Raw genomic sequence first — 24,185 nt, forward strand, 5'->3', positions numbered from 1 at the left:
CATTCTCTTAAGTAGAGAAACATTTAAAAATAAAAAATTATTTTCGACATTATAAATAAAATTTTCTTAAAGATATAATCTATTTTTAATGAGACTATCGAGCAATTAAGTAAATTATATTTGAATAAAAAATTTAAGTAAAACATCACGAGTGTCTCCATATATTTTTAATCAAAATTGAAGTTGATTTCAATAAATAATATAATTTTTAACAATGACATTTTTATTATATGAGCTAGAAAGATAAAACTCTATTATTAATACGTCAAAAATATATAACGTATAAGATTTGTCCCATCATGAATCTATATTCTTTAAAAAAAAAAAACGTTTGTCTGTGCTAGAAAGTAGAAACTACAAAGTGTCAAGGTAGCGTGCTTCAGTCTAGTAACAAAAAGATATTCTCTCGTGTACTGTTGACTAACTTTCAACTTTCCTTCATCCTTTGTGGCTCATTCTACTTTGATGGAGATATCGATTGTATGGAAAGAAAGAGAGAAAAGAGAAGAAAATTTTAAAATTTGGTATGAATTTTATAATTTTATATTTTATTTTAAGTAAAAAAATTCTTTTCAATTCTATTTTCTTTTTCATTCTATCGAAGGATACATTAGACCTGGCAAGGAAACCAATGAAATCATTCAAACAAGATTATTTTTTTTAGAGAATCAATATTGATGGTAATGAATGGAACCAAAATAAAAAAAAAAAAAAACAATGATGGCAAGTCCTTTCAATCGTGTAGTTTTAACTAACCAAAGACATCCCCTGGAAAAATCCAGCAAAGGCCATCATAATATCCTCATCAGTCGTGTTTGAATGAAACTCTTATAAGTTTAATCAAGCAATAGATTTTTTGTCTTGCTTCCATCATTTTCAGCATCACCCCGTGTAATTAAAAGTTCATTGTTAGTGCGTATAATATTTTTCCCGTGATAATACTCAATATATAAACTCATTTCACATCTCAGAAACATGAAAGTGAAACATCTCATATAGAAAACACACACACACCCATGTTGGAATTTTGAGGGTCACGTTTTCCCGGCAAAATCCCTAACTGAAAGTACGAAATGTCGAAAATACACCTCTTCATGCTGAAGTTTCCTTTTCATTTGCTTTTGTTGCTCAGCGTCATAGTACCCTTTCAAGTAATTTCACAATCAGAAAATACCGAACAAACAATCCTACTCACCCTCAAACATGAACTGGGGGATCCACCGTCGCTCCGGTCATGGATACCGTCACCGTCGGCGCCGTGCGACTGGGCGGAGATTCGCTGCGCCGGCGGCTCCGTCACCAGGCTCCTCCTCTCCGGCAAAAACATCACCACCACCACCAAGAACCTCTCTTCCACAATCTGCAACCTCAAACACCTCTTCAAGCTCGACTTCTCCGGCAACTTCATCTCCGACGAGTTCCCAACAACGTTGTACAACTGCACCAACCTCCGGCACCTCGACCTGTCGGACAACAACCTCGCCGGACCAATCCCTGCCGACGTCGACCGCCTCGAAACGCTCGCTTATCTCAACCTCGGCAGCAACTACTTCTCCGGCGAGATACCGCCGGCCATCGGAAACCTACCGGAGCTGCAAACACTTCTCCTTTACAAAAACAACTTCAACGGAACCATCCCCAGGGAAATTGGAAACTTGTCCAATCTCGAAATCTTGGGTTTGGCTTATAACCCTAAGCTCAAACGCGCGAAAATCCCGTTGGAGTTTTCCAGGTTAAGAAAATTAAGGATCATGTGGATGACGCAGTGTAACTTGATGGGAGAGATTCCAGATTATTTCGGGAATATTCTCACGAATCTGGAACGGTTGGATTTGTCGCGGAACAACCTAACAGGGAGCATTCCTCGGAGTTTATTTTCGCTGAGGAAGTTGAAGTTCTTGTACCTCTACTATAACAGGTTGTCGGGTGTAATACCTAGTCCTACGATGCAGGGTTTGAATTTAACCGAACTTGATTTCGGTAACAACATTTTGACGGGTTCCATACCCCGAGAGATTGGAAACTTGAAGAGTTTGGTTACCTTGCACTTGTATTCGAATCATTTGTATGGTGAGATTCCCACAAGTTTAAGCCTACTTCCTAGTCTCGAGTATTTCAGGGTTTTCAACAATAGCTTGAGTGGAACACTCCCTCCAGAGCTAGGCTTGCATTCGAGGCTTGTTGTGATTGAGGTTTCAGAGAATCATCTCAGTGGTGAGTTGCCGCAGCATTTGTGTGTAGGTGGTGCTCTCATTGGTGTGGTGGCTTTTTCCAACAATTTTAGCGGCCTTTTGCCTCAATGGATTGGGAATTGTCCTTCCCTCGCCACGGTTCAGGTTTTTAATAATAATTTTTCCGGGGAGGTTCCTTTGGGTTTGTGGACTTCGAGGAACCTTTCTTCATTGGTTTTGAGCAACAACTCATTTTCCGGTCCTCTTCCTAGTAAAGTGTTTTTGAATACAACGAGGATTGAGATCGCCAACAACAAGTTCTCCGGTCCGGTATCTGTTGGGATTACTTCGGCGACAAATTTGGTGTATTTTGATGCGAGAAACAACATGCTTTCAGGTGAAATTCCGAGGGAATTGACGTGTCTTTCTCGGCTTAGTACTCTCATGCTTGATGGTAACCAACTTTCTGGTGCACTTCCATCTGAGATTATTTCATGGAAATCACTGAGTACCATCACACTCTCAGGAAACAAACTTTCTGGCAAGATCCCTATTGCTATGACTGCTCTTCCTAGCTTGGCTTACTTGGACTTGTCTCAAAATGACATATCAGGTGAAATCCCACCTCAGTTTGATAGGATGAGGTTTGTTTTTCTCAACTTGTCCTCGAACCAGCTATCTGGGAAAATCCCTGATGAGTTTAATAATCTCGCATTTGAAAACAGCTTCTTGAACAATCCTCATCTGTGTGCTTACAATCCAAACGTCAACCTTCCTAACTGCTTGACCAAAACCATGCCACACTTTAGCAATTCATCTTCAAAATCACTTGCCCTGATTCTGGCCGCCATTGTCGTTGTGTTGCTGGCCATAGCCTCCTTGGTCTTCTATACATTAAAAACACAATGGGGCAAAAGACACTGTGGGCATAATAAGGTTGCAACGTGGAAGGTCACATCATTTCAGAGGCTTAATCTCACGGAAATAAACTTCCTCTCAAGTTTGACAGACAATAACCTCATAGGAAGTGGAGGGTTTGGGAAAGTTTACCGGATTGCTACAAATCGTCTGGGTGAGTATGTTGCGGTGAAGAAGATATGGAATCGCAAGGATGTGGATGACAAGTTGGAGAAAGAGTTTTTGGCTGAGGTTGAGATCCTGGGTAATATTCGGCACTCAAATATAGTGAAGCTTTTGTGTTGTTATGCTAGTGAGGACTCCAAACTTCTTGTTTATGAATACATGGAAAATCAGAGCCTGGACAAATGGCTCCATGGAAAGAAGAAAACATCACCTTCCGGGTTAAGTTGGCCAACGAGGTTGAATATTGCCATTGGGGTTGCACAAGGTCTGTATTACATGCACCATGAATGCTCACCCCCAGTCATCCACCGAGATGTTAAGTCTAGCAATATATTGTTGGACTCAGAGTTCAAAGCTAAAATAGCAGATTTTGGTCTTGCCAAGATGTTGGCAAACCTCGGTGAACCACACACCATGTCTGCTCTAGCAGGCTCTTTTGGCTACATTCCACCAGGTAAGCGATGCCAAATGGCCACTTACAATACTTTTTATATTGATAATGAACTAAGCTGGTTTTTATATGCTTCACTTGCATTGCAGAATATGCCTACTCGACAAAGATTAACGAGAAGGTCGATGTATATAGCTTTGGGGTTGTGCTCTTAGAGCTTGTGACAGGAAGAAAGCCTAATAAAGGAGGTGAGCATGCATGCAGCCTAGTTGAATGGGCGTGGGATCATTTTAGTGAAGGGAAGAGCCTTACCGATGCATTCGATGAGGATATCAAAGATGAATGTTATGCGGTACAAATGACGAGTGTCTTCAAATTAGCTCTCCTTTGCACTAGTTCTTTACCCTCAACTAGGCCTTCCGCGAAGGATATTTTGCTAGTTCTTCGCCAATGTTGTCATTCAGGTTCTACATGTAGAAGAGCGGGAAACGAGTTTGATATCGCTCCTCTTCTTGGTGATACAAGGTACATCTATAGTTACAAGGAGTAACGCTGCAAGCAATAACTCATCTTGGTGATACAAGGTACATTTCTAGTTGCAAGGAGTGTAATGTATGTAAAAATGAAGAAAGAAGCTTGTACTGGGTGTAAATCATGCGTGATGAATAATTCAATGAGTACTACAAAAATTTGAATTACAAATGAAAGTATGCTGTAGAAATTTGTTGTGTTCCATCATTCAACCCTTTCATTGGAGAAGGCATGCAAGTTTTGGATATGATTAACTCAATTTAATAACTTATATTGGGGATTTGTTTAATCAATACGATTGTCCAAGTGATCAGCATAATCCAGAACAATTCCCTGCTTCATTATGTTTATTACCCATACTCTGAACCAAACTAAACACCAAACAAATTAATTACGCAAACATAAAAGAAAACCGTGTGAGAACACTAATGAAAGAAACCATTTTCACAAGGCAACTGTTCACTAAATTGAAAGACCAACGAATCCCCCCATTGACAGAATAACCCTCCACACCGTAACTTCCAAAGCAAGGATAGATAAGATTCTGCCGCCAAAATAATTTTTGTTTTACCGTTTTCTCTTCCAAATAACCTAGCCGAAATAGCTATTTGTTACATTTACATAACTTATCGATCACATCCACATCACAAGCAAACAACAAAGGTCCCACTCTTTTGAAATCCAGATAAGTAAATATCTTAAGGTTTATGAGACAATTCATAGCTCTGAAAATGACATGAGCCCATGTTTCACACACAACAGGATGTGACCACATTTTTAAGCGTCTCCATCATGCGGTTTATCTATGTACACATACGACCATCCATCGCAATGCCATACCCCAAACTCAAATCTTTCACAGCCATCATTTGTATCAGCTCCTCACTGTTCAATTATAACCTTAGTCCCCTTCACATCAGAGGATCTCAGCACAGCAACAACCACAGCATAGCACAGGGTAGCAGCATGAGCAGCAATTTCAGCCATTCACCTCCCAAATATCAGGTGATTCACTCCAAACTCATCATCCTACAAAACCAAAACCAAAGAGCACGGTATGAAAACATGATTCACGCCAAGAGTTGAAAAGCATGCTTTTCACAAAATCCACAAAGATTCTGACCTAGCCCCTTCTTCAATTTATACAGCACTACCGAGTCTGACATCTGGCTATATACACAATATAGAAAATAGAAAGAATAATAACAATTAGGGAAAAAAGTATCAAACAAAAAACTTATAAAATGAAAAAAAGGAAGGTCTGGTCTTTGAGCCCCTCTATACACAAAACAAGTTAGGTTCTTAAGCACAGTTACTGGAAACATAGCACGTATAGTGGTGCAAGACCTGCGACCACATATTCACCGGTCAGAAAACTCACTAAGAAATTCACTTACCACGGAAATTGATAGTTAAATTATCTTGAAAGAAACAGGAATATACAAGATAAAAACAGTTGTTTATAGTAAGAAGACCCAACAAGATGGGAAGAGAAAAGGGACAGAATGCAATCTGAAATGTCTATAATATGCTAGCAAAGCTATATAACAAAAGTAAGAAGAAGAAAAAATCAAATCAAAGAAGTCCAAAGGAACAAGATTAGACTCTATTTATACTGAAAACCCAGGAAATATGGTAACTTCCATAAAGGCATAATGCAAAGAAGGATGAGGTGAAAAGTATTATTATAAGATCAGATAGTCTTTATTACCGATAAAACAAAGAGATTAGAAAATTCAAAACCTTATATTCTTGAGCCCCAATATTTTGAAATACTCTATTTCCAAGAAAACACCCACTCTTCAGAACTGATCTGGATCAGCCACACAAACATCACCCTGCAAAGATCCCTGACTCACTATCTCCCAGACTTCCAGTTTTTTCACTGCCATCCACAACGTTCCTAATCCAAAAAAGTCCTCAAATGAAATAACTCACCTCGCAATTGAGGTTCTGGGAACTGGCATTTGGTACATAATCTGAACATTCAGCCCTTGGGATGAAATTACATTCTTTGTCTAGTCGCTGATCCGTATCATTGTCTCCCTCTTTATAGTTTGACAAGCTGTTAGTAGATTCAGTTTCTGCACTTTCCAAGCAATCTAAAGCTAGATCCTGAGCTTTGTCCCCATTGAGAACTCCATTCTGAAACGCATCACCAACTTCTAATTAAGGAACTTCATATGAACCAAACAACTTCCAAAGGTTCCTCCACTGGTTCAGCAGCTTACCTCATTTGGAATTTCAACACTCCTTGATTTCAACATATCATGTGTGGTGTCAACAAAGCCCGGTTCACTAATCTGCATGTCAGCTACCTCAGTGCTTAGTCCACTTCCTGGGAGTGCATCAGATGACTTAACTTCACAATTGTCGTTAGCATCCTTGGTTGTTGAACCAGCTAACCTAACCACTTCGATACACTCAATACTCATTTGAGTTGTACCACCTGATTTACTAGTACAACTTTCAGGAGAAACACATTCTAACCTTTGTGGGCTAATAGATGCCCGCTTATCTGGTTTGCCTGGCTTCTTATCCACCATTTCAGGGCAACTTTTCCTCTTGATGCATCTTTCAGACGACCCAGACCCAGACCCAGAGTAGCACTTAGTGGCATCATCACCTGTTTTTTCAGCTTGATGGCTAATATGCCTTGGCATTCGAGTGCGTTTGTAACCACCAGGAAAAACAAATGCAGGGAGTTGCTTTCGACGAACATGAGAAACAAAAATATCCATCCCTGGCTTCCAGTACATGTACATATTTATTTCTTGTCTGAATTCATCAACTGTTCCACGTATATCAAATTGCTGCCCCTCTTGACCTCTTACTCCCTCTTTTCTTTGCAAGCCCATGAAAAATGCAGAATGTGCACACAGCTTGGATGTGTCTACATACTCATTTGGGTAAGGATGGCACTGCAGCATCCCATTTGTATCTCGTTCTATCTACTCAAAGATAATTGAAAAGCATGTGTCAATACTTAATACATAGAGGAAAAAAAGAATTTACCAAACTGTTCAGAGATTGGATATTTTTAGTGAATAAAAACTGAACTGGATTAAACTCAGTACAACAAAGTCTTATGCCTAACTACGACAAGATTGTACCTTCAGGGAAAAATGACTTTACCAAAATGTTCAGAAATTAAATATTTTCAATGAATAAAAAACAGAATTGGGTTAAACCCAATAAAGGGAAGTCTTATACCGAACTATGACAAGACAGTACCTTCAGGGTAAGCAGTCTCAACCGAGATTCTACCCAGCCCCTCCATGCTAGTAAATCATCCGCGTCTGATGCAATTATGTCCACTTGTAAATAGTTTTTGTATGCCTCAAAAAAAATATAAGGCTGAAAAAGTGCGCTCCACTGGGCCTTATTAAGCTCAATTTCCTAACAGTGGAAGTATCAATCAAATAAAGATAGTCACAAAAATAATAAAAACTAAGGAAAAATTGACTTCTCTTACATCACAAATCTTATTGCCATAGCGGAACTGTTCCATCATAACACGAAGAGTGCTTGCCGAAACATTGTAGCTTGAATTCATGCAAGGGTATGCGGGAGTAATTATTGGCATAGTGTGAAATCTGTCTCGGGGGTTTCTACGAGGATCCCATATAGGGAATCCCAGTTCATTCTCTTCTATAGAGCATAGCATTACAGGGTTTGGCCACCGCCACTGTGTATAGACCCTGAAGAATCGAGAAACCAACATACTGGGGATTGCATTAGGGTAGAGCTGGCAAATTCGAGCAACTAAAATAGCCCAATTTACACCACCAAGGAATCCAGTAACCTAAGCACACCAAAAACAGTAATTAAGATTATTATAAAAGCTACTGCCATTGGTATTAAAAAAAATGTAGGTGCTGCTCTTACATTTGAATAAACACCACGCCTTTTAGCCCAAAACTTTAAACATCTCAATGCAGTTCGGAAGTGCTATCATTATCAAGGGTTAACGTACTATCAAATTAATGAGATGAACAACCATTAAATCTAATATAACATTTAATCAAACCAAAGAACATATATATTAACCTCAACATTTGGAACAAGTTTAAGAATTTGATCTGCCACACGGCAGCCATTAAGACTTCGAACAGTTGGTTCATCAACATCATACAGCACTGAACCATGCGAAATATCTAGGTCCTGTCGATAAGTATGTTAGAAAATTATATCAAATTAAAGGCAAGTTTAAATAAAACTAGATTCCAAGGTAGAAGTGTGAGAAAGTACAAGGGGAAGAAAAATGAAGGAACACTAGAATGCAAAAGGCAACAGGAATTGGATACATGATATCAAATATAATACTGATTAACAACCTTTTTGAACAAATATAATGTATCAAAATCAATAAACTGCATAAATAAATTTAGATCAACAATAAAAATGTACATTTAGCAAAACTTAAGTGTGCTACATAAAGGTCAGAATCAGCGTACTAATTTAATATCCTACACTTCAAATTGAACAACAAAAAGCATCTACTCAATTGCTATACTGTTAAGGGGCTGAAAAGATAAGATCCTACAATTCAAGTCGAACATGATAAAAAGAGAAAAGAAAGATAAATAACAAAATGATAGCACTACTTATGTAGGACACATGATGAAGGAGATGTAATTGGATTAAATTCTAAAAGCAATAAGGAACTCGGTTTGTGAAGGAAAGTGTGCTTATGCAAGGAAAGCCTTCAAACTCTCAATCTAAGACAAATGCAATTTTAATAAAATTGTCCCCCACAAAAATGTGCTCTCAGAACATATAAAGTCCCTGCTGAATGAATAACCAAACTTACTTCTGGCACAACCAAAAGTGATATACTTGCATACAGCAAATCTATAGATATTCCCTGGAATTTGAATTTCATTACTGGAACATGTGCATCAGGAACTGGTTGAAGTTCAGAAACCTCTTCCATTTCGGCCAGGATGTTATGCAAAATGACAAAAAAATCTTCCTGCAAAAGAGAGATATTGGCTAAAATATAACCAAAGTCAAGGACTTTACTAAATTGAGGAAGAGTAACCAGCAGCAGAGTATCACCTCTCGGTTCACATAAGAAGGACCAATGCACAAAGTGTCTATGTCAACTCCAGGTCCATGAACCTGCAAATGATTGAATTATTTATAGCTAGATATCCAAACATTTATGTAACAGACTAACAGACACTTACAATACAGACATGGTAATATATAAACAACAACATTGGGACGCATTTGCTGTCTGCAACTAATTTCTTAACAGAACATCTCTTTTTGCTACAAGAATAAGATTTAAGACATTTATGTAAAGATTGGAAATGATATTCAATCGAAGTCATCACCCATCAGTCATTTGTCAACAGTGATTGAAACATGACTACTGTTACAAACAAAAGGCTGATATAATTAAGCTTCAACACTCTCCAGTCCAGTAGAATTAAATGCACTCATTAATGTGATCCATCAGCAAACACTTAAAAAAGCATCAGAGGTCTCTTTCTTGAGCCAGCTATAAATTATATTGACAGTGTTAAGCATAAACAATCAACCAGACTAAGTATTCTCAGACTCTGAGCTATTACCAATAACAAATGCACTTTTATAATGTCTCATAAATATTTCTCCTTCAAATCTTTCCAACATCTGGATTTAAGTTCCTTCCGCTACTGTCAATTCATGCCATTATTAATTTCTACAATGAATCAAAACAAGACGAGCACACTCAGAAGAAATTAGCATACTACAACTCTGGCAATGCAAGCCTTGAATTTAAATTTAAAATCCCCCATACTCCAAACAATCAAGAGAAATTAGCAATTGGCCATGTCATGAGTCAGGAAAAGGTAACAACGGCATACTCACCCCTAGTCGGTAAGAGCCAAAAGTAAAAATGACAGCATTTGCATCCTCAACCATCTGATCTGTGTAGCCACGTTGGCGCGTCAACTGCTTCACCCAGTTTTTCACAATCTACATCGCAAACTAACTTTGTCATTACAAAACATAAACCCAAAGGACAGTGAAACACAACAATCACAACAATAAAGGGCGCCATAATGAACCCTGAACAATATACAGGCATCAATCTAGCAAGGTTCCAATCCAAAATCCTCAATATGAAGAAAATAATATGAAGCACGAAACAGCACCGCAGTAATTAAAGCCTAAGTAATAATAGCAACAAAAGCGAGATCGAAGAAGTAGAATACCTGATCAAGGCGGTGAAGAACCTCTTTCCTCGCCGCGGATTCTTCATTGCTCTCGTAGAGCCCCGAATCGAGCAAGAACTGAAGCAAAACAAAACAAAACGACTTTAGGTTTTCGTTTCACGCGAAGGCGCGGGGTTAGTTAAACAAATTGTATATGAGATGAGATGAGACGAATCGGAAATAAATAAACCAATAACCTAACCTTGTCCAATTCGTTGTTACGCTGGAGATCGGCGTGGGTGGGACCCGCGAGAGAGAGGGGCTTGGTGAAAGCGTACTTGTTGGGTTGTTGTTCCTGTTGAGGTGGCGTGGAGCCGCCGCTGGGACTGTCGGAAACCGCCATTTGGAAGAACGAAACGCAAACGCACTACGAAGCTTCTTCTTCTTCTTCTTCTTCTTCTTCTTCTTCTTCCTCTTCTTCTTCAGTGTGCATCGCTCAAATCGCTGGCATCTGGTTGATCCAGTTCAGAGATGCCCCTAATTCGAACGAGGAATAGGACGGTTTTCGCCTTTTCGGATTTTGGGGTTTGGGTGGGTTAAGGGAGCGTTTGGGGGTAACTTTAAGAACTGATTTTTATTTCGCGGAGCGGACTTGTGTAAACGTCGCTTGCTGTGTCCACTCGGTACGTCCTACCTGTACTTCTTTTTCATTTTTTTTTAATTAAATTAACTTCTTCTTACTATAATTTTGTCTTTTTTTGGACTAGAACTTTCAGTTTCGGATCTCTTATCCATTGTGTTGCTTTCTATATCCCGTTCTTTTCTCGTATATTTATATTCAAAAAACATATGTTAAAAATTATGATTAACATAAAATTTTAAACGTTATATATATTATAAAAAATTATATATAATTAATTCATATAAAATATTATTATATATATATATATATATATATATTAAAATAAAAAAATGTGAGTTATATTGTGAAAAAACAATTTAAAAGTTAAATAAAGAATGGTGTGTTATCTTTAGTTTGAATTACAATAAAACTGTCAAGGAAAATAATAAGTGTCTGGCATGTGGTAACTTTTTTTTTTTTCTCTAAATGATATTTTGGATATTTTTATGTAACTGGTGGGCATCTTCTTTTTTTTTTTTAATGGAGAATGGTGAACTTCTTTAAATTAATAGGACATGGATCTTTTACCGTAGAGAGCATTGATTTATTGTTATAATTTTTTCAATAAGAGAACATAATAAGAGATTAAAGCAATGTCACTCTCAAAAACTGCAGATGATTTAATATATAAATATGAATTTAAATAATTGATTAGAAAATATATAAAAAAGTTATTTTTTGTAACAATAATCGTGACTATTATGAAAAACAAAAATAACGTAATGTCAACAATTTATTGGTAAAGAATCGCAATCAAAGATAAAAAGGAAACACTAACATTATGTTAGTATAAATGAAATTAAAATTAAAAACATAAATATGAATTAAAATAATATTTTACAACAGAAAAAAACTCTTTTCCATCTTATAAGAAAAATTATACTCACAATATATTTAACAGTTGGATCGCTGATTCTAAGTTTTATCTTTTTAATAACAAATATTATTTCAAGAGTAATATGGCTAACGAAGCATGAGATTTCTTTTTACAATGAGAATCATATTGAAATTGGGATCAAAAAATAAATTTGGGCTTTTATTACTTTGACCTTATTTGTGATTTATTTACACACTAGAAAAAAAAATTAAAAAATGGAAGATGTAAATAGTGGCCTCTAGTTTGAGGTGTAAAAAAACATATTATCAAACAATTAGAAAAGTTCTTTAATATTACTTTTAGCGTAGATTAAAAGTTAATAAATTTATTAGATACGACTGTTTATAATTAAATAATAATGTAAAAGATGTTTACCATACAAATACGTGCATTATTTACTCTATGTGAAAATCACTTTTCATTTAAAAAGGAAATATAACAAAATATTAATTAATTAACTAATTAATTTTGAGAATTTTTTTCATTTTAATGAAATTGAAGCACTATACACGTTTTAATGTCATAAGTCATAGTGGATCTTGTAAAATGTTTTTGACATTATGTATTTTCTCTTTTCATCTTCTAACTCGCTTTAGCAAATTCAGTATTTCTAAAGTTTAATTGTTGTATATTATTGGTATAAAAAAATTATATTGTTACTCAATTAAAATTCACTTTTAAAATGGTTTTAACAAAATTATTACGATAATCAAAAAAAATTATCATACATCTAATTTAATTTAGGATTATATCATTTAGTAAAATATTTCAAGTGATTTGACTAAGTATGAGACTAATAGTAAACTAGAATCATGATTAGGGTTGTGGTGTCAACATTGAAGTTAGGGACTTAGTTATACCCAAGTTAGTAGAACCAGGTGTGGACCATGTCTAGAATAATGTATTACGAAACAAGTAAAATGGATAAAGGCGTTTTATTTCTCCGTTTAGCTAGAGTAGACAATACCATCATCCTGGTCATCGACTAGCTTAAAGGAATAAATATTTTTTTAATGAATAGCCTAAATGAACAAACATCATTTATGATGTTATAATTATTATTTACATAAAGACAAGCTCTCCTTCAAAAAAAATTGATTTCAGACTTGGACCTTGCCATCAAGAAATTAAATAAGGTCACATGAATACTTTTCATTTTGTTGGTCCTCATTTTAAATGGCATTAGGATAACATGAGATTGTAGTTGTGGAGCCATGAAAACATGAAAAGTGAAACTACAAACGCAATTAAAATCAGACTTATATAAATCACATAATTTTTTAATCAATATACAAATTACATATGAAATAAAGCTTGCTTTTGTATAATCATCTAACAATAAAAAAAAATATAAACGGTATAAAAAAGGTATCGCAATAATTAATTTGAGATACTACTTTTGAAGTCAGATTAAGGATGATAGTTTCACATGTTTTTCTAAGGTAACAATTTTAGATGTTACTAACATCTATTTTATCATGAGCCATAATTGTTTGCCAATCATAATGAAATTGAATTATAGTTATATAAATTACAACACTAAAATATAATGAGAAGAGTAGAAACCCTTCGATGTAATTGTCTTCGAGTTTATCTAATTTTGTTTGAAGGTTCTTGAGTGCTTTTTGATTTATTTTATTTGTAAATTATATTTTTGAAGAAATTTTATTTGTAGGATGAGATTTTCATTTTCTTTATTTTCAAATGTAATGGAAAAAATGTAATAAAGACAACAAAAATCATTGCCATATATGTCAAGACATATATTTATGGAAACGTATAATGTAGACTCATTTTTTAATGAAGTGCTAAAATGATTTATTAATGTCCCATAATGAAAAGCCATTTTATTCAATTTTTTATATGAAGAGCTGCGTTAACTCCACCCATACATGATTAACGTATTAACTAATAAATAATTAATTTGAATGATACTAGACTCACTTTTCTTATATAATAGACTTAATTTTCTTATATAATATCATGAATTTAAATTTTATAGATAAAAAAATATAATTAGAAGTAGATTTTACTAAAAATAATCATTCATATTTTTTAGCTAAAATTAATTTTCAACAAAATTAATACATACTTTATACTAATATCATGGTAAAAAAAATATTAGTATATTAATTTTAAGAATGAATGATGTTTTAAAATTTTGAGTCTATATTTAATAAATCCACACTATAACATGTTATGGCGGATGAGAAATACTAATAATAAATTTCCTTTTTCATGTAATTAAGATGAAGAACAAGAAAAATAAATTAAGAGAGTAAAAGAAAAAGAACACACAAAAAAAATTTAACATTAAAACCTCCCTCAATGTGAAAAGAAAAAATCACAAGATTAAATCCTGAAAAATATCATCACCATGAAGTAGAATTACAATGATTTCAATCTCCGTATTTTTCAAATACTCATTAAGTATGATGAAAATGTAATTCTCTTTTCTTAAAGAAGATTACAGAAAGACTCGCACGCTCTGTTACTTTTAAAGGATCTCACTTATTTCTTACAATTCCTCACAAGTTTTCATTTATACACTAAAAGGATATAACTTTTCCTAAGAATAATAAATGGATGTAAATTAATTTTCATATTTTCAATAATCCTTGAAAATATTATCTTTATTTTTCTAAGATGAATATAATATCATCAATACTAAAAAAAAACTTGAAATCTCCACCTTTTATTTTTTTATACATTAATGTTATTAAGATTTATTGAATATGATGTTTCATAGTTATGAGGAATTTCCAACAATATCATGGTTCATGTCTTATGGGGTTATTTCGTTTCATGTTTTTTGTCATAACTTTTCTCGAGTCATAACATTTTTATTTATTTCTAGTCTAATTTATCTTTGTATAAGAGATTGATGATTATGTTAAAATTTACAAGAAATAGTGAATTTATAATATAGAAAACTTAAAGAACACTAAGTGCTCGCCCTAAGATTTACAATGCCCACAGAGTCAGCCATCAAAATGTGATGCAGACCATGAGAGGTGAATTTCCAAATGCCCCTTAACTAAACTATAAGCAACAAAGTTTCCTTTCCCGTGAATTATGAATATATTTAAATTAAATAAAAAAATATCACATAAAAATAACGTATCGGCAATATTTGATAATTACTTAAAATTTAATTAAAAAAATATAAAAACTAATTATAATTTCAATAAACCATGAAAATGTACAAAATTAATTTAACTTATAAAAATAATACATCAAAATTATATTTATAAATATAAATTGTTCAAAAGAAACTCAATCCTCTTAAATAATTCGTTTTTTTTTTCATACTCGTGTAAAGGAAGTAAAAAGTTTAAGTCCAAAACAGCGGTGGTGTCAACACTTTAGATCGAACAGTATCCGGTAAAACCGCGCCCACCGGTTTTGTGTGACCACCGCATCCTGGTAAAACCGAGTCCTTTGATTCCAGAAGCACTTTTCGCGAACACACAACTCAATCTACAAAGAGATTCAATCTCGACCGTCCATCTCCACGAGAACGTATACACACGGACGGTCCAGATCCATCGTGACATGTCAGCACTAAGATTCTCATTGAAACTAAACTAATCGGCGCACAACTAGCGATAAGCGTTCTTTCCATTTTCATACTCATTCCACTCATTTTCTTTCTGCTTCGTCGTTCACTTCAGAATCCAAAAACAGTCTAAAAAAGAATAATAATAAACAGCGAAGTTACCAAGATTCTGTTGAGAAGAAGAGCAATGCCGTCCAACGATTCCGATTCGCCGATGAAGATCGTACATGGCGACGCTGGTTACATACTCGAAGACGTTCCTCACTTCACCGACTACATTCCAAATCTTCCTGTATTTTTTTCTCTCTCTCTTTAGGAATTCTTCGATTACTTATGCGAACTGCATCGCATTGACGCATTCACTTGCGGATTGTTTGTGTAATACTTTTTTTTTTTTGCAGACGTATCCGAATCCGCTTCGATCCAATCCTGCTTACTCGGTTGTTAAGTAAGTGAATCGGTTTATTTTGCGTTGTGATTTGAAATGGAATGTGTTCTGTTCGAAACGTTGATATTTTTGTTTTTTTGGCACCATCAGGCAGTATTTCGTGCACATGGACGACACTGTTCCTCAGAAGGTTCTATCTGTTTCTACTTATGCTAGCGACCTGTTTGTGTATTTAATTCTCCATTTCATCTATCTTAAACGCTTTTGCTTTGTATTCTTTTTCGTTACCCGGTCTATTAAGTGTCAACAACGACTTTGCTATTGAATTACTGTATTATATCGCTTTGTTCGATTTGCGGGGGAACAGGAAACACTTTTGTATGATTTCTGATACTTAATTGATTCTCGGTGATGGAAACAATAAACTGAGATATTATTTACTGTCCTAAAAAATAGTTCTCTGTTTCCTAAAATTTGTTTGTCCCTTAAATACATTTGAAAGTATTTGTGTGTCTGGACACATTTCCGATTTCTAAATATTTGTTCCCTGAGCACTTGAATAGAGCACTTGAAGAAAACAGAAGAGTATGAGAAAACATCTACCGGCTGTTCCTGTTTTAGTTTTTAAGACACTTGTTTGGAAACAATTTACAAAACTTAATAGATTTTGGATTAAAAATAAAAATTGATAGTGGAGCGGTGTAAATTTGTCTCACAAAACAGTTTTTAAAAACAAAAAAGTGAGAAGATAATCATTCGTGACCTGAATCTTTCTCTCTTTCTCTTTTTCCAATGTAGAAGGAAAGACAATACAAATGAAAACCGTGCATTGATTTCTTATACATCAGCAATTCAGCATTAACAAGGTTTATTGGTGTTTATACTTTTGTTTGGCCTTTCAATAGGTTGTTGTTCACAAGGATAGTCCAAGAGGTATACATTTTCGACGTGCAGGGCCTCGGCAAAAGGTCATTTCCCTTGTTTGTCTGTGCATATATATTATATATTATTAAGAACTAAGAATATTAAAAAATGTATAATTAATTTTGTTTCCACTCACCAACACCTAATCATATGCTGTTCAGGTATACTTTAAATCGGATGAAGTGCATGCATGCATTGTCACGTGTGGTGGACTCTGCCCTGGCCTCAACACTGTCATAAGGGAAATTGTCTGTGGTCTTTCCTACATGTACGGTGTTAACAAAGTCCTTGGCATAGATGTGAGTGGGTAAATTCTCTTTTGTTGTATGTTCATTGCATTATCTGTTTATCTGGATTATATAACCTTTGATTTGTATTAGCCTATTAGGATTTAGGAAAGAAAGCTGACATTGCTCTGATGTGCTTCTCTATCCCTGACTTCTTTGTGTGTATGTCTTATTTTATTCTCCTAAATCAAATTGTATGGTAGTCCACCAGGCAATCAGTCAAACGGACTCCAATTTTGTATGCACCCTTGGATAATCACTGGATACTGGAATTATACTCGATTTGGATTTATTCCATATTTCCTTTTTTTGAGAGGCATTGCAGAATACACTTAAATGTTGTGTAAGTTGCCCAATTTGGATTAGCTTCTAGCTATGGGATCTTTTGTTAAGACTTTTCTAAGGCATTGCAGAATACACTTAATGATGTTGTGTTTACATGAAACATGCACATTATATTGTTTTGTGAATTCTAGCAAGAAAATGCTGGTGTTTAAAGAGATCTTCCTATCAATACCTGTTAAACTGAACAAACTTTTGGGTTTCATGAAGACAATTTACTTTTCATTTTATTTGTTTTTTCCTGTTGGTCTTTCAACCTGAGTTGCACGTATTTATCCATTGTCTTCACCAGTATATTGTATCCAATATTACACAGGGTGGTTATAGAGGCTTTTATTCCAAAAACACCATTACTTTAACACCTAAGGTGGTCAATGACATCCATAAGCGTGGGGGTACAATTCTTGGGACATCCCGAGGGGGGCATGATACTGGCAAGATAGTTGACAGCATCCAGGATCGAGGAATTAATCAGGTTTACCATGTGTCAACTGTATTATAATGAAGTTTCTAATGATGATGAATGCTGGAATCATAAATTTAGAGTTTTGTTATATCCATGTACTTAAAACCTAAGTAGGTTATTGTCATCGCATGGGTTTTCATTGTTTGGGTTATGGTTACAGGTTTATATTATTGGAGGAGATGGAACACAGAGAGGAGCGACTGTGATTTACGAGGTATAGCAATTCAAAGTTTTTAATAATGTAATGTTTCTCACTTTGGTCTACAATAAGAAAAATAAGAATACCATTTCATTCAAGAAGAAATATATACCTTTTTAAGATTACAAATCCACATATTTGTGTAGTTTATTTTTGTTTTTTGTTGAATTTCTTGATTATGTTTTAATAACTAATCAGGTGCTCCAAATTTAATTTGCCTTCTGCATCTCAGTTAACAATTCATAAACTTCCACATGTTCACTCTAATTGCTAACCCATGCAAAGAGATAGTGCAGATAAAATCATTTCAAATGATATATAGATTATTAATAATTACTGAGAAGTCTCACATTCATGCCTTCTATTTTTCCAAGTTTGAGCAAAGTTGTTAATCAGTATCTTTTGGGAACTGTATTTTTTTAATTATGTATGCATATTTCTGCTCTTACATGTGGGCCCTTTTCTTTTCTTCTTTCCAAAAACAGCACAAAGGATGATAGTTTATATGTCACGTGTAAATGTGGTTTCAGTGGCAAAGTTGACTCATGTCTTCAAGTGCAAATTCAATGGAATCTTAATACCTAAAACTATGTTGATTTCAAAATGTAGTTTGTATGGTGCAGTACTACCTTTTACAGTTAGGTCAAGCTTGGTAGCATACAGGTAGTTTCAAGGGATGGCTAGGACCACATGATTTTACTAAAAGAAACTTGGTAGCATAAATTTTATAACTGCCTGATCAACCTGTTATCATTCTTGGCATCTTTTGATATATGAAGTAAGCATTCTGAACAGATTTTGGTTATCATATAGGAAGTTAGACGGCGGGGTCTGAAAGTAGCAATTGCTGGAATTCCTAAAACCATAGACAATGACATCCCGGTATGCTTGTTCACAATGTCATATTTTTGTTTCTCCCTGGAACTCTAATCTTATCATTAAAATATATCTGAAGTGTTAGTTCTCTATGAGGAAACTTCATCATGTTCGGATTGTCTTCTTTTTCTTTAGGTTATTGACAAATCTTTTGGTTTTGATACTGCGGTTGAGGAGGCTCAACGTGCCATTAATGCAGCTCATGTTGAAGCTGAAAGTATTGAGAATGGTATTGGTGTTGTAAAGCTAATGGGGCGTTATAGTGGTATGTATACTTCACATTTGTTTGATATCTTTTAGGCATCTAATTCACTTTTAGCTCTCTTCAATCAGGCTTCTGTCTTTTGGAGTTGGTTTCTCTAAAGTGAGGGAAGTTCAATTTGGAGGATTAAGTGCACTAATAACCTTTGATTAGAAAATCAATTACTAAGATTGTAACTACAGAGTTTTTTTATACATTTATTTGATTTTATCATAATACTCAACTGTTGATTTTTTTAATTAACAATTGTAAGTGTATTTTATCCTCTAAGTGCACCAGTTGCTTTTGAGGATCTGGATCTTTTTCTTTTCTTTCTGTGTTATGATGAATACTATGACTGCAGGTTTTATTGCAATGTATGCCACTCTTGCTAGCAGAGACGTGGACTGTTGCTTGATTCCAGAGTCGCCCTTCTACCTTGAAGGAAAGGGTGGACTTTTTGAATTTATTCAGAAAAGGCTGAAAGAAAATGGACATATGGTCATAGTCATAGCTGAGGGAGCAGGACAAGATCTTCTTACAGAAAGCATGCAAGCCATGGATCAGAAGGATGCTTCTGGAAACAAACTACTTCAAGATGTTGGTTTATGGATATCTCATAAGATCAAGGTATTGTTGTACATGAGATGGTTCTTAAAACATAATTCTTCTTTTCCTCAGAAATTTTGTAGTATAATTCTACTTGCATATTTATACATCTTGATGAGGAATACAACACTTGGGGAGCTGTTAACTTATTGGCAAATGTGTCAATTTTATCACAAGTAATAAAGATTAAAATGGAAGTCCAAGTGTTGAATCCACATGGATTTTGGTTGTACTTAAGTGATGCAAACTCAATTATTAAGCAATGAGAAGAAGTAGAAGAGAAAAAAAAGAGTAAGTGTGAAAATTGGGGGTAAAAGAAAAAGAAAAAGATAACAAGAAAAAATAAATAATAATTTAAATACAAAAAGATGAAGTAAGAATGTGATGATGTTGGGGCCTAACATGTCAAAACTACTTATAATGTAATGTAAAAGATTTTCTCCATTTAATGTAATCCCTGTTTCCACTCGCATACACTGAATTATCCTGTCTTTGGTTTTCCGCATGAAGGGCCTAGTTTATTTATTCTTTTCTCCCAAATTTCTTTACAGAGACAAAAAATAACAAACCGCATTAAGATAAGAGATGCAAAAATTCTTTAGGGCAAAACAAATGCCTATCTATTTCTTTCTAGCAATGAATTTATTAAGATACCGTTCCTCAGTTCTTTAGAAAATAATCATTTTTCAATGCATTATCCTCTAAACATTATATGGATGATTAGACCATAATAACAAAAAAGCATAGAGAAGAATAATAGAAACAGAATTGCATTAAATAAATAATGGAAAAAAATTGCATTAAGAGTTTGACCTCCAGGCTCTCCCAACAAAAGGGGTTTAGTCTCTCATAGCCATGAGAGGTTTTACACTTTAGGGGATAATAGAAGAAGGGGATGAATGACTAATAGCAAGAAAGAGAGGAATGACCAAAGATAGAGGGTTTCCTCTAAGGGAGAGGTTCAAACTTTGGATTTCTTCACTGGAGAGCTCTGAGACTCCGTGTGTGTTTTCCTTTTGCTTTCTACTCCTTTTATAGGCCTGAGGTAACTTATTTTTCACGCTAACTTCACACTAAGCGCGTCTTGGACTTCCTCGTGGATCTTCTCGCACTAAGCCTGGGTTGTGCACTGAGCGAGGTGCGCGCTAAGCCTAAACTTGCCCGCTAAGCGAGAGTCCACTTCTTCCAACTTTTTCTTTAAGGCTTTTTTTCTTCCACATTTTTCATCAATTTTCCTCTAAAGCACTTGAACTCTTCTTCTTTTGACTTCTGCTAATAAAAAATAATAAAAAATTACAACAATGTTAATTTCTTCGTTATTTCATTAAAAACAATAGTAAAGTGAAGAAATTATTATTATTATTAGCCAAAATTAACTATCAAATTAGCTCAAATTTCGCAGTTATCAGAAGCTCTTGCCAATTATATATTAATTGCTTAGACAATATTTGATAGAAACTAGATCTGAATTATACAAAAATAAATGAATTTGTATGGAATACTCAAGGTATTCAACCTGTTCGTTCCCCATTCTCTAAGAGTACAATCCTTTCTCAAATCTCAAATGACAAGATATCCCTCCCTTTTAGTTCCCTCTTCTTATTTATAGGCAACTTGTTCAAGCTAACTAACTGGTATATTGTAATTAACTACTAATGTGGGTTACCTAACAAAAGTCTTTTCATTAATTTCAAACTTAATGGGGCCTGTATTCACTCCCTTAAGATAGACACCCATAACATTCTGAACTTCGCCTGTGGCTGAGTGCTAAAAACATTTTTTAACTATTGAACTGTTAGAAAATATGAAAATAGCTTAGAAAAATTTTGTAAGCGTCATTTGATGAAACATTTTGGGGTGAGTTTCTCCAGATTTTGTTTCCTCTGCACACATATCCTTGCCTATCTGTAAAAAACTCACCATTTATCATACTCCTTCCCATCTTAGCCAATTGCTAGCTGGCATACTTGTATATAGTTGTATACTTTATATTGTTTATCCAGTTTTTTTTTTTTTTTTTTTTATATTTACAAGTCCGTGTGTTAGGGTCTTTCTAATTTGAAAAATCAATTTGTGCAATTCTCTTCCTCTCTCCCTTTTAATAAACATTTTTCATGCTGTAATAGGATCACTTTGCAAGGAAGGATAAGATTCCCATCAATCTTAAATATATAGGTCAGTTTCTCTTACAGCATTCTCTTCCTTTTTGACCTATTTATTTCTTGGTCTTTCATTTTTATTTCGGATTTCAAAGGTTTTTTAAAATTTGACAATTATCTAATTTTAACCAAGTTATCTACATCGTGGGATAAGGCTTTGTTGTTGTTGTATCTGCCAGATCCAACTTACATGATCCGGGCAATCCAAAGCAATGCATCAGATAATGTCTACTGTACACTTCTTGCTCAGAGTGCAGTCCATGGTGCAATGGCAGGGTATACTGGATTTACAGTTGGACTGGTCAACGGCAGACATACTTATATTCCATTCAATGTAAGTTTCTACATATCATTATCCAAATTCTGAACTGTTTAAGAAAATATAATGTGTTGCTCTTTTTTTATTTGGGTACAATAATTTTCTATTCTTGTTTAATATCGATGAGTAGTTGGTTTAAGTAGTACATGCTTAATTCCCCCCAAGTAAGATCTTGAATTTGATCTGTATGGAAAAAAAAATATTGGAAGAGCTAGTCCAACCGTACTGTGAATGTTCTGATCTCGAACAAGATTGTCTCATATGGATAATATCTGCTGTCTAGGGAAAAAATGCAGAGATATTTGCTACTTAGCTGCTATCATTTTGACGGAAGAATGATATTTACCATATACATCAAGTTTGTTTTTTGTTTCACCACACCCACGAACATGCCTATTTATTTTTTATTGCTTCTCCAATTTTATATTGGTGGTTTGTATTTTCCCAAGATCAAAATTGTCCTTCACAATTGAGAATTTATCTTCAAATTTTGATACCCAGAGAATCAATGAGAGGCAGAACAAGGTTGTGATTACTGACAGAATGTGGGCAAGACTCCTTTCTTCAACCAACCAGCCTAGCTTTTTGAGCCCCAAAGATTTAGAAGAAGCCAAGAAAGCAGAACAACCTCCGACTGAATTGTTGGAAGGAAACAATTGCAATGATGTTGGTGATGCCGGGAAAGAAGAACAACCTCCCAAAGATGAACAAGAATCAGGAAATCACGCAGACAATGGTATCAAGACAGAAAATTAGATTTAGACTTGTTCATCTACAAGACTACAATTGTATTTGGTGACATGTTTTATCATTTTGACTCAAGCCCTACAACCTTCAAAGCCTGGAGTGTTGGGAGCTGTTCTTTTTGTCCTTTTAATGTTTTGCAAGTTGGTACGTCTTTCTTTATAAAGACCTACCGTCTTGCGTGATTGTTGTTGTACTCAGAAGATTGTTGAATGTTAACCTAGGTCATATTAAGATTGGAACGGAATTATTTGACGTGCTTGAAGGTACTGTATCTGGTTATTGTTGTTCTGTGTTTTGGTAGTGACTTGAGTTTTTATACGCAGTTTTGCTGGAACGAGGTATAAATAAACAATTTTCTAGTAACTTTTTCTTTTCCCTTTAATCTCACTTCTTCAAGAGGTGATTCTCAAATAATCTACATTATCCAGTTTGTGTGATTATTTTCCCAATATATTCGTCTCAATTGAGTTTAGATCCATATTCATATTTTATTTACATTTATTCCCTTCTTTTACGCTTAAATAATTTATGTTTTAAAATAGTAATTCTCATTTATTTATTTTTAAAATAATACTCATTGATGTTATGTGTGTACACGGGCATAAAATATCTCTACGAGTGAGAGGCTTAGGAATCCTTTGGCTGATGTGAGAAGAGTGAATAGAAAGTAGATTAAATTAGTCTGTAGGTCTCGTCCTATTTCAAAAATATTAATTAGGTTCATATATTTTATTTTTTAATTAGATTTTTATATTAATTTTAAATTTGTAAATAGGTTTTTATGTTAATTTGTCGGGAGAAATATGTTAAATTTGATAAAATATTTTATCATATACAAATACTTAGATGTAAACTATAAATTAATATACTTAAGCTGATTATAAAAATATAACTCCTAAATTACGAACTAGTAAAGATAATTAAGGAGGTGAGAGATAAGGAATTCACATTTTAGGGTTGGATATGGTTTAAGAGATAATGGACGGTTGGAAATGAAAAATAAAAAATGTTAGACACGTTAGATAAAACAAATAAAAAATTAAATAATTTGACGTGTAACAGCAACACCACTTGAACTAATATATAGTTAAGATTATCAGATTTTTCCCAACAAATTAATATAAAAGCCTGATTATAAAATTAAAACTAATATAGGAACTCAATTAAAAAAAATAAAGTATAGAG

The 24,185-nt window shown here is 34.4% G+C and overlaps 3 protein-coding genes across 7 annotated transcripts; 2 read left to right on the plus strand and 1 right to left on the minus strand.

The window, feature by feature from the left end:
• Positions 1-910: 910 nt before the first annotated feature.
• LOC114409144 (receptor-like protein kinase HSL1) lies at positions 911-4,846 on the plus strand. The gene is made up of 2 exons (XM_028372480.1): positions 911-3,708; positions 3,795-4,846. The coding sequence occupies exons 1-2, from the start codon at positions 1,074-1,076 to the stop codon at positions 4,193-4,195; spliced, it is 3,036 nt and encodes a 1,011-aa protein (XP_028228281.1). The 5' UTR covers positions 911-1,073; the 3' UTR covers positions 4,196-4,846.
• On the minus strand, positions 4,618-10,974 carry LOC114409145 (nuclear poly(A) polymerase 4-like). 5 transcript variants are annotated; one of them, XR_003666000.1, is made up of 14 exons: positions 10,588-10,974; positions 10,386-10,463; positions 10,039-10,146; positions 9,238-9,300; positions 8,990-9,151; positions 8,227-8,340; positions 8,065-8,127; positions 7,652-7,981; positions 7,411-7,575; positions 6,408-7,127; positions 6,115-6,321; positions 5,920-6,014; positions 5,300-5,342; positions 4,618-5,205 (listed from the first exon to the last, which is right to left on the minus strand). XR_003666000.1 is itself a non-coding variant. In XM_028372481.1 (13 exons), the coding sequence occupies exons 1-13, from the start codon at positions 10,726-10,728 to the stop codon at positions 5,201-5,203; spliced, it is 2,199 nt and encodes a 732-aa protein (XP_028228282.1). In that variant the 5' UTR covers positions 10,729-10,974; the 3' UTR covers positions 4,618-5,200. The 5 variants fall into 5 exon arrangements, 2 of the variants coding, with proteins under 2 accessions (XP_028228282.1, XP_028228283.1); XR_003665999.1 differs by having other exon boundaries at positions 5,300-5,346; XM_028372481.1 differs by lacking the exon at positions 5,920-6,014.
• Positions 10,975-15,481: 4,507 nt separating this feature from the next.
• On the plus strand, positions 15,482-23,363 carry LOC114409146 (ATP-dependent 6-phosphofructokinase 6-like). Its single transcript, XM_028372484.1, has 13 exons — positions 15,482-15,735; positions 15,845-15,891; positions 15,982-16,021; positions 16,737-16,799; positions 16,917-17,054; positions 17,701-17,859; positions 18,011-18,064; positions 18,863-18,931; positions 19,061-19,190; positions 19,531-19,796; positions 21,902-21,950; positions 22,114-22,268; positions 22,755-23,363. Exons 1-13 carry the CDS (start codon positions 15,631-15,633, stop codon positions 23,007-23,009), a joined length of 1,530 nt encoding a protein of 509 aa, XP_028228285.1. The 5' UTR covers positions 15,482-15,630; the 3' UTR covers positions 23,010-23,363.
• Positions 23,364-24,185: the final 822 nt, after the last annotated feature.

This window comes from Glycine soja, chromosome 4 (genome assembly GCF_004193775.1).
Source record: "Glycine soja cultivar W05 chromosome 4, ASM419377v2, whole genome shotgun sequence".
Lineage (NCBI taxonomy): Eukaryota > Viridiplantae > Streptophyta > Magnoliopsida > Fabales > Fabaceae > Glycine > Glycine soja.